Genomic DNA, 18556 nt, shown 5'->3' with positions numbered 1-18556 from the left:
ACTCACTTTGAGGAATGATCTCAAAAGATTTGAAGACATATCGAAAGATATCTTGCCTGATACTAACTACAAAGAATCCCCATCCCGCGAATCAGGAAAAAACAAGCAAATGATAGCAGTGCAACAGAAACAGCATTGAATCCTAGAGACAAATTTTGCATATCTTCTTACTATGCTATAACTGATACACTTGAAGCTCATATGAAGAGGAGAGGTGAAGTGTACTGTGAAAGTAGAATGAATTATATTGTAAAAATAGAAAGGATTAAAGAAATGCTTTGTGTACCTTTAAGCAAAAGTAAAAAATATTAAAATACAGGTGTCAGGAAAAGGAACTGTAGTGGGGCTGACTGCCCCTCTCCCTGGGAGGATGGGCTGTGGCAGGCCAGGGAGCCTGCGCAGCCCAGGAGCCAATCAGAAAAGGGCTAATGGGGAGCCAATCACGGCCCAGATTGGAGGGAGCCGATCAGGGCCAGGGTCACCAATATATAAAGGCTGCCCGGAGCAGGAGCAGTCAGTCTGTGTCTGGCCTTTGAGAGGGGAAGGTCAGTCTCCAAGGGGGGAGACTAGCACCGCAGACAGCGCAGTGCTGGGCAGGCTCAGGGAGGCTAGAAGGCTCTAGCCCATAGCCACCAGGCTGCAGGCCCTGAGGGGAAGGGCCTAGCGGGTGCAAGGGGCCGAAGGGGAAGCAGCCCAGGGAAACAGACAGAGGAGGGGAAGAAAGAGGACAGCGAGGCTGACGCCAGAGGGTCCCTGGGCAGGGACCCAGAGTAGAGGGCGGGCCTGTGTCCCCCCCTTCCTCCTTGCAGTACATCCAGCCATTGGCCATAGGGAGCGGCCATTATAGACCACGCCAGATTCCTGCCAAGAGGTATTAGACTGTAGGGCATGTGGTTGCGCATGACGGCTGGAATGGAGGACTGCTGATGATCGATCCCCAGAAGGGGGTGCAGATGGACTAAGGGGCACTGCCGGAGGGCAGTGGCCTCGAAGAGGACGCCACCGAGCAGGGAGCAACGTGGGTCCAGAAACACCAACCGAGGGCAGAAAAACGGACGGGACACCACCAGGAGGGGCGCTCCACTGGAATCGAGCTAATTCCCAGAGTTACCAGCAGGAGGCGCCGGGTGGCGAGTCCCAACCCATTTACAGGAACATTAAGGAATAAACAATGAGACCACTTAAGCTAATGGTGAAACATTAGCCGGAGACTGGTAAAAGTTAGTAAGGAAATTAACTCTGCATGTCTAGCCCAGGGAAACTTATCAGATTCTGCTTCCTTTGTTATCTTGTTAAGTTTGCGCCCTTTTATCTGTATAAATAAGATAGTTTGTGTCTTGCATGGTGCTCACATTATCTGGGTGTTATTAGCAGAGCGCTGTGCTAATAAAACAGAGTGGTTTGACAAACGGTGAGTCCTGAGTCTAACTTTGACAATACAAAGAAGTATCAAGTAGATTTTCTTTTCTAAACAATATGGACTTATCTGACGAACAATATTCACAAGGTTCCCAAAAGCTAGTTGACTCATACCCTGTTGACTTAAACATGAATCTCTGTGGAGAAGCATAGCAGTTCCACTGTTATATGCACACAAAGTTTAATGAAACAGGGAAAATGAAATTCAGTCACATTGATCTTCATGACGCAATACTGAAAGGCGGAATAGAATGTGTATTTCCAAATGTAGAGATCGCACTATGTATTTTTCCAACACTGATGATTACTAACTGCTCCGCAGAATGCTCTTTTTCTCAGCTAAAAAGAATAAAAAAGCCTCAGAGAACAATAATGTGTCAGGACTGACTTGATTCACTTTCCCTAGTGTGTATGGAAGCGGACATGCTTCGCCGAGTCAGCTTCGATGAACTTATCCAGAATTTTGCAATCAAAAATCTAGAAAGAAGCTATTTTAATTTCAGCATACATGTAAGTTTTTTGTGTTATTCTGAAAAATAAAATTTTATTTTACAGTATAGTATTGTTTTTACTTTGAATTACAAATGGGGGGGGCGCACCATAAACTTTTCAGTGCTTAGGGCCTCTAAAGGTCTTAATCCGCCCCTGTTGTTATTGGACCAATTTCTTTTGGTGGACAAGAAAGGGACAAGCTCTAATAGCTCAAAAGCTTGTCTTTGTCTCGTCCGCCAAAATAAGTTGGTCCAATAAAAGATATTACCTCACCCACCTTGTCTCTCTCATTTCCTAGGACCACTACAGCTACAACAACTCTGCAAACATTTTTTTCTTAGGAAACTCATACAACTTAACAATCAGGCTCTGACACAGAGCTGCTCAGAACTTCTCATGCAGCACATTTCCCAAGGAGAAATGTGGCTTCAGTCAAAGCAACGTTTTTCACAGGAATGGGTCAATTCTGATGAAAAACTTAAGATTTTCCTGTGGGAAATATCAGCATGAAGACTCGTTTTGAGCACATATGTAGAAACACTTTTGTTTCAACTTAAAATGTCACATTGTTTTTAAAAATCAAAACAAACTGACATTTTAAGTCAAAATGTCGATTCAAAAGAAAAATGTTCGTTTCAAGCTGGTTCAAAACATGGGAAAACTGAAACTTTTGGACAGAAAAGTTTCAAGCTAGTATTGGAAAGAACAGCACAATCCACACATATCTGGCTTAGCATGATAAACTGATTCTAACTCCAACCCAAAGTCTGAGTGAGCACCAGCATCCATTCCTCTTCCAGGGTCCTTGAGTGCTCAAAACCAAGGAGCACTAGAGGGGATCCCTTACCTGAACAAACATCTCCTGAACTTGCTTGTCCTCCTCCCTTGTCTCTCCATCACTGGCTTTCCCCAAAGGAAAGGTGAAGAAAAGGTACAGGCACTGCATCAGAGCAACTGGAAGACCGGATTTGATGATATTCCACAGTGTCCCCTGAATACAAAAAACAACATCACACACAATGACTATTGTACTTCTCCCTGAGTTTCTATCCATTCGCCCTGCAGACTCAGGACTCCTGCATCCTATCCCTGCTGTCACTCAAAAGTCCTAGACAGTGTGCAGCATAGTGACAAGGTCATGTAGCTAGGCAGTACCTGCTATGAGGCAGTAGGTATCCTGACAGGACCTCCTACAAGCTACCTGACTAGGCTGTCCCACGTTCTGTGTTTATGGCTCCTCCGAGCCTATACAGACAGCTGAAATGTCCTGCACTAGGAAGTCTGTAGTGGAGTCATGCAAGGGATCCAACCCGCAGTCTGACTAGCAGCTCATATCAGTGTCTGCCTCATCTTTAGCCACTGGGAACAGACTATAGCAACTGAAATCTGTGATGCTAACCCAGGAGCAGCCTGTATGCAGTTTAGAGGAGGACTGTGATGACTGCATGTTTGCAACCTGCTGAGTCATTGCACATACTTTTAATCATGCTCTTTCTAAAATGTAAGAGCCAACCTTTCCAAGAGACTTGACTTTTCTGGCACTAATGAATTAATTTCCTCCCTTCTCCAGAAAGGCCTTGTACTAACTAATCAACCGCAGGAATGTGGAAGTAACAGTGTGGCTGCTTCAGCTTACAGGGAAGTGATCAGAAACAAGCTAAATAGAAGAGGAGTTGAGTAGTGTACAAAGCTTAGACATCTTGTGCTATATGAAATATCAAACTTTTAAACTCTACGAAGAGCACAGATCTCACCGGGGCTGCCCGAGGGAGGGGGCAAGTGGGCCAGTTTGCCCCAGGCCTCACAGGGCCCCCCACGAGAATATAGTATTCTATAGTATTGCAACTTTTTTTTATGGAAGAGGCCCCGAAATTGCTTTGCCCCATGCCCCCTGAATCTTCTGGGTGGCTCTGGATCTCACTGCAACTATCGCACCGTGCCTCTACCAATGAATCAGTCTAAAGCAGGGGTCGGCAACCTTTCAGAAGTTGTGTGCCGAGTCTTCATTTATTCACTCTAATTTAAGGTTTTGCGTGCCAGTAATACATTTTAACGTTTTAGAAGGTCTCTTTCTATAAGTCTATAATATATAACTAAACTATTGTTGTATGTAAAGTAAATAAGGCTTTTAAAATGTTTAAGAAGCTTCTTTTAAAAATAGATTAAAATGCAGAACTGCCCGAAACGGTGGCCAGGACCCAGGCAGTGTGAGTGCCACTGAAATCAGCTTGTGTGCCGCCTTCAGCACGCGTGCCATAGGTTGCCTACCCCTGGTCTAAAGGGTCTCTCTCAGTTACATAGATAATGTTCTTTAACAGCTGTGTGTAAGATTTAATTTCATATATTTGGATGAAAAGACACCTGTCTGTGCAGCATGGATATCAACGGTCATGTCAGCAGCAGATTGCTAGTTCCCTGCTCAGGTCTCCCCTAGGTGTATAGCTTGGAATAATAAAGCAGGACTGAAGCCAATTCAGGGGAACTGAGCAAAAACATCTGCCTGGCAGGCAGAATGGGGCAGAACTCCCCTGTCTTTTCACTGAAGGACAGTTTGTAACCCACATTGGGCATCTTATCTTTGATTTTATGCTTGGGGGGGTAATGTTTTGGTATAATCTCTGCACATTAAATATAAAGCCTTGGAGACAATATTCACTTACTGAAAACTGGGGGTTCTGTTACTGGAGCGGCTGCCTCACTCCTCTAGCTCCCGGGCCTTTACAAGGAGAAGGTGCACTTTTGCTTTCTCTTACCGAGTCAATCTGTGAGAAGAGGTACACCGATCTCAGAAGCACACAGCCGTCTTCCTCTTCCCCTTTCAGCTGCAGCAACTGCCCCACGGCCAGCCGAGCATCCTCTATCACCACAACAGTAGACTTCAGTTCCATTAAGGAAGCTGACAACATTGTACTTAGCAACTCTTAGTGCACTGGGTGAAACTAGCAAAGCTACATTAACTAAGGGCATGACCCAAAGCCCACTGATGTCAGTGGAAGGACTTTAATGGGCTTTGGTTGGGGCACCAAGTGAGCAGTTAGGTCATGCAAATTAGTTGGTTCGTGGAGTTTACAACCTCCCCTGGCAATGCCAGCATAGTTCATAAGCTCTGCCAGCCAAATAGTTCAAGGAATTTACAGTGGTCACTGGGAAAGGCTCATGATCTTTTGTTTTTATTTTTAAGACAGAACAAACATTTAAGAAATAAAATGCTAAGAGTTATTACAATTGTCCCCGGGGAGATCAGAAAACAGGGAATGCAAATGGCTCAAAACAAGTTAACTTGGCTCAGATGGGGCCAGGGCCACAGCTGGTGTAAATCAGTGACGCTCTATTGAAGTCGATGCCAGTTTAAACCAGCTAAAGATCCGACTTAGTATTTTCTATTGCTGTTTCTCCACCTTTCCTTAAATGCATAGCATAATACATTACAGCTGATGGTTAAATTTGGATCACAAAACACACAGGATTGAGCACATCCCAGACCATGTGCCCTCTGGCTATTACCTGCAGGTTTGCCGTTTAGCTTCTTCTTGATTTCTTTGGTCAGAAGTTTGGAAACCTCACTTGCTAAAAAGTGAATGTTGGGGAAAGAGACTATCCCAGCAGATTCTTCCCAGGCCTGAAATACAGAAAATGGGAGCAACTGTTTAGGTGCTGCTGATGCAGGATGTCTGTGTGGATGGAGGAGCACTTGGACCCAGTGGGGAAAGCTCAAATTGGCCAGGGTTTTTAGCCAATCCCACCAGGATAATTCCTCAAGCAACATTTGCCAGACTGAAACTGTAGGACTCTGAAGTGAGAAACAAGGTCCAAGAACATACTTTGAATAATGTAAGGAACTGGCGAGCATGTGCATAAACCACTGCTTCCTAGTGGATAGTGGATAGAACTGGCATTGCTCAACTATGTCTCATAGGTCCTATACTGCTCACTGCCAACAGTATTTGTAATTTGTGTTGAGTAGAACCCAACACACACTAGCCATTTTCCAAACACATAAGACACGTTTCCTGCTCTGGGGAATTTACATTAGAACTGTTTGAAAAATTTTGAACAAAACATTTTCCTATTGGAAAATAAGATTTCAGTTGTCTTCCAAAGGAAGAGAGAGATTTTGGTGGCATTTTCGGTCGAGAAAATCTAAATAAAACATTTTGTGTCCATCAAAGTCCTAGGCACTGTGTCAGCTCAGGCACAAAGAAACCACAGAAGGATCCAGGACTACAACTCCCATGAGGCACTGCATGGGCTCATCCACAGAGTAATCACAGGGGGATCCAGTACTACAACTCCCATGAGGCACTGCAGCAGGGCAGATTGACTCAGAGATAATGTTCACCTGAAACAAAATGTTGAGTATCAGGTTGACAGACTGAAATGCTTTGATTCAGGAACATTGACATTTTGTTTGGATTGAAACCAGCAAAACTCAACATTCCCAGATCAAAAAAGTGTTTTTGGAAGGTTTCAACATTTCAACCCTGTCCCAATTTGCGATGAAAACAAATGCTGAAATATCAGAATTTCATGTAGGATGGAAATGCTGTTTTTCAACCAGCTCTGTTTACAGTCTACAAGGAAACAAAACAAAGGGTGGGGAAAAGGACAGGACAACTGTTCTCTGGCTCATTAGGCAGTAGGCTGTGCTTTTGGACTAGGAGCTAGAGTTTGAGGTCCCTTATGTCTATGAAGTTCAAAGGTCGTAGTAGGCAGCATAGCAGCAATTGAAATTCCTAGCTGGGTAAGGTTTAGCTATAACAATGTAAAACTAGAGGGTCGCACACTTCATTGCAGCTGAGCCGTATGCCCTGCCGGGCCCTAACCCCGAGTGCGAACAGTTCCCTCACTCACCCACTCTGGTCAGAAAGTTTTCCTGGAAGTCAGGCTTTTCCGGTTTTCCCAATTCTCACCAAAATCAACAGGATGCCTAGAACTTACCACTCCACACTGGAACCTGTGCAGGATTTCATCAAACAGTTACAACCCATACTCAGTGGGGACCCCATCCTGAAAGAAATCTTTCCTGAACCCCCTCTTCTGGCCTTCACACAACCTGCCAACCTCACCAAGCTCCTCATCAGAAGCAAGCTCCACACACAGCAACTGAAAGCAGCACCAGAACCTGCCAGAACAGCAGATGTAAAACCTGCAGACTTATCGCTAATGCTACAATGCTCAACACCCGCACAACACACCTTTCAAGATCCACAGGTCCTACACATGCATGTGGTGTATCTCATCCAGTGCACTAAATGCTACAGCTGCGTAAAGATGTGTCAAATAATGCACGAAGACAGATGTGGTGAAACTTTGAAAACTATTCCTTTGTTATGGGATACAGTGAGCCAGTGGATCAACTAACTTTCTGAATTGCAACTTTTGACTAGAGTTAAACAAGCACAAAGTTTGCCATACAGCTTGATGAGAGCATTCATATTGTGAATTTGGCTCAGTTCATTGTGTGTGTTAGGTATTGCTACGAGGAGGAAATTCTGGAAGATATGCTGTTCTGCAAATGACTTGAGGGGCAAACTATGGGAGAAGACATCTTCAGTCTTGTGAATGAATTCTTCAGAGCACATGGCCTGTCAAGGTCTAATTGCATTGGCATGTGTACTGATGGTGGAGCTGTGATTGTGGGTCCCAAGAAAGGCTTCATAGGGAAAGTACTTGGCATTGCTCTGTATGTTAAATTCATGCATTGCATGATACACTGTGAGCTCTGGGTGCTAAAAAAAATAGAACTTGAAGCAAACAAGATTTTGAGTGATGCAGTGCAACTTGCGCATTTTGTAAAAGCAAGACCTTTAAAAAGCTGGCTGTTTTCTATTCTGTGCAATTAAATGGGCATCCAATATGACTAGCTCCTTTTGCATGAGGAAGTCAGATGATTGTCTCAGGGGAAGGTGCTTTGCTGTGTTGTCAGTCTCCTGGGAACCAGCATCCTCTTCCTCACTGCCCATTTGGTCTTCCATGAAATTTCTCCAGTAACTCAGGTGTTTGGAAATAACTTAATCAGTCTGTCTGCGGGCAAGTTGAAATTATGCTGTGAATTCACTGAGGTGATGCAAACTGTCTGCATTTCCTTGTTCCTATCTCTCTCTCCATAAAGTGAGTTTCTTCAGGAATGCAGAAATCTTGTCACCAAGATGTTGTGGTTATTTCCTTGGAGTGAAGAGTTGAGATGATTTAATTTCTCAGAAATAGCAAAGAATCAAGAGCCAGTGCAGGATTGTGTTCCAACAGGAAGAGATGGCATGCAGCTTCATTGACTTAGCAATCAAATATGCTACTTCCAGGGATGCTTTCAGAGCTTTTAATGGCACAGACACTTGTTTTTTCATCATGTCTCTTTGACCGCTCAACAACTTAGCATGGCTTTTGAAAAAATTAACATCTTTATTTGTGTGTTCAGAATGTTTCTTAATTGTGGGGGGAGGATGTAAGCAGGGTCTGAATGAATTCTCCCCTAACGCCTAGCTGGGAGAGGGAGAGACTTCAGGAACAAACTGTTTTTACATGAACACACCTACTCTGCATAGATATCCAGCAGATATCGTTTAAAGTGATCAAGTGGCTGGCGCTGGGTTACAAATCACTTTAGTATTGAATGCAGGGGTAGTGAAATGTTATCAGTGTTGTTGTCTTTATTGTATGAATAAAAGAGAGCAGAACTGTGCTTAACCTGTCCCAAATGAGGGGGTCACCCTCAACTGAAAGGACCTCGTTAAGCCAGGGGTTCAAATGCCAGAGCCATGTGAAAGTACAAGGGGTGGGGAGAGGTGCCCCAACCAGGAGATGTGGACTATCCCTAAAAGTCTCACATCTGGTTTAACCTGTTCCTCCCCATTACTCAACAACAGAGCTATATGGCCTCTGTTAGGAGTCTTTGTTATTTTAAGTGATTAGAAGAGCTGACAATCACTCATGGTAGGACAGTGTCTCTGCCCTGTCTAAGAGCTAAAAATCACTAAGAGCTGGGTGGAACCTCAAGGGACTGGCCTGCAGAGGTCACAGCAGAGACGCAGGTGGCAGAAGGTGAACAATGAGTGAAACAGTGCTGGTGAGATGTCGAGCAGCATGGTGGCTGACAGGGCAGCCGGCAGAGAGGAACCACAGCTGGCGGGGCAGCCAGCCAGAGCAAGTGCTTAATGGCAGAGCAAGGAAGGTGCCTTCTTCCCCAGGTGGAAGGTGAACTCACACAGCTGCACCTCTGAACTCTGGGTCCTCACTGACCAAGGACAACCACTGTGAGTGGGGTCTGGTGAGGGAGCTGAGAGGGGCACAGTAAAGGAACTTTTAGTTGTAGAAATCAAGAACATGAGGCAGAAGACTCTGCCCCACGCACTCTGGAGTGGGTCTTCTGCTCACAGTTTTATGTTTATGAATCCTGCTTGTGGCATTTTCCCTAATTAATGTTTGGTGACTTCCCTTCTTTCATTAAAAATTTTATTTTCTACATTCAGACTCTGTGCTTACGAGTGGGGTAGTATTGCCTCTCAGAGGCACCCGGGGAGGTGTGTAATTTTCCCAGGTTACTGGGTGGGGGCTCAAGCCTATTCTGTGTTGTATTGTTCAAAATCAGAGGGCCCAGATAATCTTCACCCAAGAATATTAAAGGAACTGGCACATGAAATTGTAAGCCCATTAGCAAGAATTTGTAATGAATCGGTAAACTCAGGGGTTGTACCGTACAACTGGAGAATTGCTAACATAGTTCCTATTTTTAAGAAAGGGGAAAAAAGTGATCCGAGTAACTATAGGCCTGTTAGTTTGACATCTGTAGTATGTAAGGTCTTGGAAAAAATTTTGAAGGAGAAAGTAGTTAAGGACATTGAGCTCAATGGTAATTGGGACAAATTACAACATGGTTTTACAAAAGGTAGATCGTGCCAAACCAACCTGATCTCCTTCTTTGAGAAGGTAACAGATTACTTAGATAAAGGAAATGCAGTAGATCTAATTGACCTCAATTTCAGTAAGGCATTTGACATGGTTCCACATGGGGAATTATTAGTTAAATTGGAAAGGATGGGTATCAATATGAAAATTGAAAGGTGGATAAGGAACTGGTTAAAGGGGAAACTACAACAGGTCGTACTGAAGGGTGAACTGTCAGGCTGGAAAGAGGTTACTAGTGGAGTTCCTCAGAGATCAGTTTGGGGACCAATCTTATTTAACCTTTTTATTACTGACCTTGGCACAAAAAGCGGGAATGTGCTAATAAAGTCTGCGGATGATACAAAGCTGGGAGGTATTGCTAACACAGAGAAGGACCGGGATATCATACAGGAAGATCTGGATGACCTTGTAAACTGGAGTAATAGTAATAGGTCCCTTGTGAAAAATGCAAGGTCATGCATTTAGGGGTTAATAATAAGAAACTTTGTTAATATCACTTTTCACAGCAGACTTACTAGCGCCACCTTGCCACCCTTATTTCTGCGATGCTGCTGGTGGCAGCACCGCCTTCAGAACCGGATGGCTGGAGAACGGTGACTGCTGTCTGGAGCAATGTTCTTTGCAGAGCAGGATTTAAAACGTATTCCCACACAGGGCTCTACAGCAATGCACAGATTTTGGTGCCATAAAAAGTACCAATCAATGACTCTAGGGATAGTCAGTATCGAGTGCACGGTTATTGTACGTATTCCTAAAGGTTAGTCTGATCTTTTTCAAACAAAATGGATAAGTTGTTTGTGGATAGTAATAGTAAATGTTGCAGTGTTTCTGATTCCTCATCAAATACTAACGTTATTCCAATAAAAGTTTAAAAAACCCAACAACCCACTGATATGGAGGGTAATGCAGCTGAACTTGTATGTGAACCTTCAACAAGTGTTAGCACTAGTAAGTCTGCTGTGAAAAGTTATATCAAAGAACCTTTAAGTTTTAACTTAAGAAAATATCAACATAAATATATAAAACTGGGATTCTCATGAACTCTTGTCAATCATAAGCAATGACAGCTATGTATTTTGCATTCTGAGGTATTAGCAAAGGACAGCATGAAACTGTCAAAGCACAGAGGATACATTATGATTGTAATGCATCTGCCAGGTGGAACTGGCAGCAACCAGGACTGGGTTCAATATATAGACTCATAGACTTTAAGGTCAGAAGGGACCATTATGATCATCTAGTCTGACCTCCTGCACAAAGCAGGCCACAGAATCCTACCCATCCACTTCTATAACAAACCCCTAACCTATGTCTGAGTTATTGAAGTCTTCAAATTGTGGTTTGAAGACCTCAAGCTGCAGAGAATCCTCCAGTAAGTGACCCATGCCCCACGCTGCAGAGGAAGGCAAAAAACCTCCAGGGCCTCTGCCAATCTGCCCCGGAGGAAAATTCCTTCCTGACTCCAAATATGGCGATCAGCTTAATCCTGAGCATGTGGGCAAGACTCACCAGCCAGCACCCAGGAAAGAATTCTCTGCAGTAACTCAGATCCCATCCCATATAACATCCCGTCACAGACCACTGGGCATACTTACCTGCTGATAATCAAAGATTAATTGCCAAAATTAGGCTATCCCATCATACCATCCCTTCCATAAATTTATCAAGCTTAGTCTTAAAGCCAGATATGTCTTTTGCCCCCACTACTCCCCTTGGAAGGCTGTTCCAGAATTTCACTCCTCTAATGGTTAGAAATCTTCGTCTAATTTCGAGTCTAAACTTCCTAGTGTCCAGTTTGTACCCATTTGTTCTTGTGTCCACATTGATACTAAGCTTAAATAATTCCTCTCCCTCCCTAATATTAATCCCTCTGATATATTTATAAAGAGCAAGCATATCCCCCCATAACCTTCTTTTGGTTAGGCTAAACAAGCAAAGCTCTTTGAGTCTCCTTTCACAGGACAGGTTTTCCATTCCTCGGATCATCCTAGTAGCCCGTCTCTGAACCTGTTCCAGTTTGAATTCATCCTTCTTAAACATGGGAGACCAGAACTGCACACAGTATTCCAGATGAGGTCTCACCAGTGCCTTATATAACGGTACTAACACCTCCTTATCTTTGCTGGAAATACCTCGCCTGATGCATCCTAAAACTGCATTAGCTTTTTTAATGGCCATATCACATTGGCGGCTCATAGTCATCCTGTGATCAACCAATACTCCAAGGTCCTTCTCCTCCTCTGTTACTTCCAACTGATGTGTCCCCAATTTATAACTAAAATTCTTATTATTAACCCCTAAATGCATGACCTTGCATTTTTCACTATTAAATTTCATCCTATTACTATTACTCTAGTTTACAAGGTCATCCAGATCTTCCTGTATGATATCCCGGTCCTTCTCTGTGTTAGCAATACCTCCCAGCTTTGTATCATCCGCAAACTTTATTAGCACATTCCCGCTTTTTGTGCCAAGGTCAGTAATAAAAAGGTTAAATAAGATTGGTCCCAAAACTGATCTCTGAGGAACTCCACTAGTAACCTCTTTCCAGCCTGACAGTTCATCCTTCAGTACGACCCGTTGTAGTTTCCCCTTTAACCAGTTCCTTATCCACCTTTCAATTTTCATATTGATACCCATCCTTTCCAATTTAACTAATAATTCCCCATGTGGAACCATGTCAAATGCCTTACTGAAATTGAGGTCAATTAGATCTACTGCATTTCCTTTATCTAAGTAATCTGTTACCTTCTCAAAGACCTTACATACTAGGTCGCCTAGGGTGCCAGGATTCGGGGGACGGCATTTTGTGCGCTCCCCACGGGTTGCACAGAAGCTTCCGGTTCCGCTCCCGCCACGCCGCTGAAGAAGGACCTTCTGCCAACGTGCCACAGAAAACAGCGGCAGGCAATTGAACAGCTCAATGACTGCCGCTGTCGCCTGCGGCATTTCGGTGGAGGGTCCTTCTTCGGCAGCGCGATGGGAGTGGAACTGGAATCTCCTGCGTGCCCCGTGGGGAGCGCACAAAATGCCACCCCCCCAAATTCTGCCGAGGGCGCCAGAAACTCTGGCGCTGCTCCTGATCTCTTGCACCCCCAGTTTGCACACCGCTGCCTTAGAATATGTGCTAACTACTTATGCTAAAACTATCTGTTTGATCTTGTACTGTGATACCTTTCCCATACTGGAAGAAGAGCCCCTGTGTAGCTCAAAAGCTTGTCTCTCTCACCAACAGAAGTTGGTCCAATAAAAGATATTACCTCACTCACCTTGTCTCTCTAGAACGTTCCCTGGAATTTTGGAATTGATCGGACGCAGTTTTCAAGAGAGTTATCACAGTACAGACAGAGATATGCCATCGATTGAGTATAGGGCCTTATTTCACTCAGCTGACAAACTGATTCTTTGGTACAACTTAAATCCAACTAAAGGAAATAGTTCATTTCTGAAGTGTTGAAATAATGACAACAGACACTTACAGCCCAGGGTCTGCAACCACTCCACAAAGCATCACAAGCATCTCTGAGTCAGGGTATTGTCTCACAATTACAGATGCGGGGACTAGCGAGGAGAAGACACACCACAGAGAATACATGACCTGCCCATGGCTGGAGAGCTGGCAACAAAACCCAGAAGCCTTGATCTCCCATTCCCTGATCTGGTTGTTAGATAGTGTGGCTTAGTGAAGAGAGCACTGGAGTAGGACTTGGGTTCTATTTCCAGGCCTGCTGGGTCACCGTGGGCAATTTTCCTATCTGTTTAATGGAGAGAAGGATACCAGGTATTATTATTAAATCTTTTTTCGTCAAATTGTGGAGTGGAAGAAGTGCCATTTTATTCATTTTACCCATTCTAAATGGCTGCTTAATGGCTGGTTTTCCATTGCGCTGACCGAGTAGATCATTAACCATTTTTATCCACATAACAGGTTTCCTAAGTGAGACTTATAAAACTGTTTCTTCTCCAAAGCGTCAAAAACAATCTGGACTAAGGCCTTTGCACCAGACCAATGGCTCTGGAGCAGATGGTGCTACTTTCACCCACAATGCATAGTACCCCAACCCTGACTTATTAATTAACATTTCAATTGCAATAGTAACCAACAGCTGGGTTGGGGCCCCATTGTGCTAGCTGTACAAACATATAGTGCATGCCCCAAAGAACTTACAGTCTAAAAGATAAGACTAAAGGGCTGCCTGAGACAAACAAGTGAAGGAAACAAGGTAACAAAAATATCAAGACATTTGCGATTCCTATCCAGTGAAACCAGATATTGCAAACTGCAAGCCCCTATGCAATATGAGCAAGAGTATGGCAATCTGTCTCTGTTTCCTAGGATCCAGTCTTTATCTGCAGTGTAACCCACTGACTGCAAAGCCATTGTTTTCACAGAACAGAAGCTCTCCGAGCACAGAGCTTCAGCATACCTGCAAGTGAGGGTACGTCTAGACTACCTGCCGTATCGGCGGGTAGCGATCGATTTCTCGGGGATCGATATATTGCGTCTCATCTAGACGTGATATATCGATCCCTGAACGTGCTCCTGTCGACTCCGGAACTCCACCAGCGCGAATGGCGGCAGCGGAGTCGACAGGGAGAGCTGCAGACGTCGATCCTGCACCATGAGGACGAGAGGTAAATCGATCTAAGATATTTTGACTTCAGCTACGCTATTCACGTAGCTGAAGTTGCATATCTTAGATCGATCCCCCCCCAGCGTAGACCAGCCCTGAAATGTGCAGAAGGCAATGCAGGGAGACCATCCAGGCTTCTCCTTCTGCTTCACTGGAAGAGAAATTCCTCTGTATCTAAGTTCATTATAAGTTGAACGGACTGTGTACATTCTTGTTACAAATGAGCAGAGTATGATTGCATTGTTCCCCTACCAATTCAGTTTTTAACCCAATCAATAATATTTATATACCTCTACGCCGATATAACGCTGTCCTTGGGAGCCAAAAAATCTTACCGTGTTATAGGTAAAACCATGTTATAGCAAACTTGCTTTAACCCACCAGAGTGCGCAGCCCCACCCCCACCCGTGGAGCACTGCTTTACCACATTATATCCAAATTCGTGTTATATCAGGTTGCATTATATCAGGGTAGAGGTGTGTGTGTACATACGTGTTAAGCCAACTTAAAATAATGTTCTTGTAACTGAGAACCTGTCTGTAGATATTTGGTCATATACTGCCCCACCACTACCTTGCATAGTGGCGGGGATCATTCAGCAGGGCAAACGGAACTGCAAGAAATCCATGGGGGCACTTACTAAGATGTAATGGTTGTCTCCATGGTGCAATACCCTTGCCACTTCAGGGTGACAACAGGAATAGATCTCTGATCTTCCTGCTCTAAAAGCACAAGCCCCTACCACTTAGGAGAAGACTCACTAGCCGCTAACAGAATAGGGCCCAGGTCACAGAGCTGTGCAGTTCCAGCAATGGTACAATCACAGCTTCATCATAACACAGTGCTAGTGCAAAAACCTTGCTAAAAGGCCACCTCACTCCCAATGTGCACTCCAAGAGAGGAGCTGGATTCAATGGCTAAACATTAGTTACTCTCCCAAAGCTAAATATTCTGTCTCCCCAGACCCAGTGGTGAGCTGGTGTCATGCCCAACTTGCTCCCAGACTTGAAGGTCAAACCGACTCCCTTCCTTTACTGGTAACTCATATAACAAACCTCAGCCTGAGCTCTCTCGCCAACCCTGGCTATTCCTCAGGTTTCTTTCCTATGGCAACTCCCGGTCTCTGTAGCATTTGCCATGTCCAGCTCTCCTGTCTTGCTAGCACAAACATGCTGCACCTGCCTCAGTGAGTCAACAAAATGCACTCGGCAGTTTTACACAGGGTTCTAACTCTACTAACAAGGTAGCTCAACAGAAGAGCCTTGGTTTCCTACGCAGGATCATAGACCTTGTCATACTTCCATTGGGGAGGACTTAATGTTCCTCTGGAGCATCAGCTCCTGTCCAGTGCTGGAGGGCAGGATAGGAGATCTTGGCTGGATCAACAGCCAACCGTATAATAAATCAATAACTCCAATGCTCTCAGTAGCATGAAGAGCCACAGGAGAAGCTGTAGGGGTCGCGCTGCCCTGCCCTGGGTTGGATGTGAGTCACATGCACAATGTTTCTCCACTAACCCCGTGAGACCGTGGGCTCGAATGACTCATGGAGCCCCTGTGCTCCGCCTGTGGAGCACTCATCCCCTTCTCCTGCCTATAGCCATGGGAAATAGAACCAAAACACTACTTAAGTGCAAAGGTTCCAAATGTGTAATGGCCATGGAGTGATACATAGAGGAAGGAAAAGACAGAGGGGGAGGAAGGTACTACAAAAGGCAGTCATCTTAATTAGAATGAGGAACTGAGGCTTACAAGCCCCTAGCCATCTCCCGTGGCTGAAAGCCTTACAACATACACAAACTGAGCTGGGATTTTGGTCCCTAAGTACAGGCCAGGGAGGGAGGGAAGATTTCACAAGAAAGAAGAAAAAGGTAAAAATCCTGATTCTCTTCAATGTTAAAGGATTCGATTCTCTGTGATGCAAATCTGCAGAGTTCTAGGTCATCTGGCCCAGAATGCTCACACTGTCCAAAGTTCTGCTGATTCGTCCCAGGGAACTGGGAAAACCCTTCACTGAAAACATTGTAATGAACCTATGGCCCCAAGGACTTCACAGCTCCCTCTCTGGATTGCAGCAGAGCCATTCAAGGTCCTTAGGAATTTAAAGTTCACTATCACTGGGCAGGAGTCAGTTCTGGGAATTCGCTTTCCACCAGCAGTCATACTAGGATGTATGTGGAAAGCAAACGCACAAGGGGTGTGAAAAAATGGCCAAGGAGACCTTGTTTAAAAACTTGACTGTCTCTGCAGTTCTGAGCATGCATCATTGGGAAGAGAAATTCTTTCTCCTAGATGTGCTAAAAAATATTTTTTTTGTCATAGTGGTAGATCAAAAATCAACATGACTTCCTGCCTTTCTGCATAGCTCTAAATCCTTGGATTTCTAGCTTTGGGTGTACATTCAAAAGAACTTCTGCAACAGCAAGCCGGATGGCTAACATCTGCAATCCTTTGAAAGTTTCACTCCAAAAAATATCCCTTCCATAGAAGTAATACTGAATAGCAAAGAAGATTTTCTGAAGCTACTATATATAGTCACTACTGGCTCACTCCAGCTTATTTTGTGTTGATTGATTGGGCTGTGAACTGCTGAATAAGGCTGTGTGAAATATTGGCAACTTGATACTTTTTGGGGTTCCTTCTGGGCCTATATTGCTCTGATTGCTTGGTGTCTGAAGCTTTCATGTTTCATTGCAACTTTGTGTTTTTCCTCCCTATCAGTCACAAGAAACTTGCAATGTTTTGCTCCAAAATAGCATCAGTTTGGAGTAACCGTTTTTTCACATGGAAGAGAGTCCATCTTGGGTGAAACTGTCAAGGTTTAAAATTCTGGATTTCAACATTTCCTTGAGACAAATCCAACTTTGCATGGAAGTGCTGGAAAATGCTCTTTTTCACCACTGCTGAAACACTGCCTAAACTGTCCTGGGATGGCCTAGAGAGACGTGTCATGGAGTTTTACAGAACAATTTCACTTCCACAGGTCTCTGGTGGAAGAATCAGGATTCCGCTCCACACAGAACCAACGAGGAATTACACTTGCTGACCAGGGGCCAGATCACAACTGCCCCATGGCCCCTTATTGCCAGCTAGGCTGGTGCACTAGAGCCGGAGGATAAGCAAGTGCCCCACAACCTCCCCTAGGGAATATCCTTGGTCCATTCCTAGAGCCAGCTCCACCAGCTCTGCCCTACCAGCATTCTGAGATACAGATGGGGCTGGAGGAGGCAGGGGTGGATCGAGCCAGGAGGCTGAATGGCTGGAACATGCACCCCAGGGATTTCTTCACCCTTACAGTAGCCCAAAGGGGCCATTACAGAGGTCAGGGATGCCCTAACTCGTGTCAGGGCCAAACCAGTCCCCAGTCCCTGAGAGCAGGGGTTGTGCAACAAGCTCTTAGCGCCCAATCCCCTAAATTTACTACCACGAGGAGTCTCATGAAGCGACAGAGCCTCCTCGTCCTTGCAGGGGACAGGGTGATGAAGGTGTCTGGGCAGGATTGGGCCCTTGCCTTCTAGAGAAGAGCAGCCGCCTCTCCCTGTCCTCTCCACTCTTGTGATGGTATCTTTCCCAATTCTAAACCTTAGCGTCCAAAATATGGGTACCAGCATGAATTCCTCTAAACTCAATTACCAGGTTAGAACCTGTAGCGCTGCCACCAATCAGGAATTCCAGTGCCTGATATACTCTGGTCCCCCCCAAAACCTTCCCTGGGGACCCCCAAGACCCAGACCCCCTGGATCTTAACACAAGGAAAGTAAACTCTTTCCTTCACCAGTGCCTTTCTTAGGCTTCCCTCCCTGGGTTACCCTGGAAGATTACTGTGATTCAAACCCCTTGAATCTTAAAACAGGGAGGAATGTCCCTTCCCCTCCTCTTCTTTCTCCCTCACCTAGAGGCAATACAGATTCAAGCTCCGTGAATCTAAAACAAAGGGATTCCCCGTTCTCCTCTCCCTTCCCCTTCCCTGTTAAGTACAGACTCAATTCCCTTGAGCCTCAACAAGGGGAAAAAATCAAACCAGTCTTAAAAACAAAACTTTTAATAAAAATAAAAGAAAATAAAGAAAATCACTGTAAATTCAAGATGGAATATTACAGGGTCTTTCAG

The 18556-nt window shown here is 44.6% G+C and overlaps 1 protein-coding gene across 4 annotated transcripts in view; it reads right to left on the bottom strand.

Moving 5' to 3' along the window:
• The window catches only part of WDFY4 (WDFY family member 4), a 257556-nt gene that overhangs the window by 224193 nt on the left and 14807 nt on the right, over positions 1-18556 (bottom strand). For 3 of the 4 annotated variants that reach the window (XM_050959877.1, XM_050959876.1, XM_050959875.1), the window contains exons 3-5: positions 5416-5530; positions 4665-4768; positions 2759-2902 (exon numbers count right to left, since the gene is read on the bottom strand). In XM_050959877.1, coding sequence (XP_050815834.1) covers positions 2759-2902; positions 4665-4768; positions 5416-5530 — 363 coding nt within the window. The other variant, XM_050959878.1, reaches the window with a different exon arrangement.

This window comes from Gopherus flavomarginatus, chromosome 6 (genome assembly GCF_025201925.1).
Source record: "Gopherus flavomarginatus isolate rGopFla2 chromosome 6, rGopFla2.mat.asm, whole genome shotgun sequence".
In the NCBI taxonomy this organism is placed as follows: Eukaryota; Metazoa; Chordata; order Testudines; family Testudinidae; genus Gopherus; species Gopherus flavomarginatus.
Note: the sequence above shows the minus strand (reverse complement) of the source record. Positions and strands in the feature narration are given on the sequence as shown.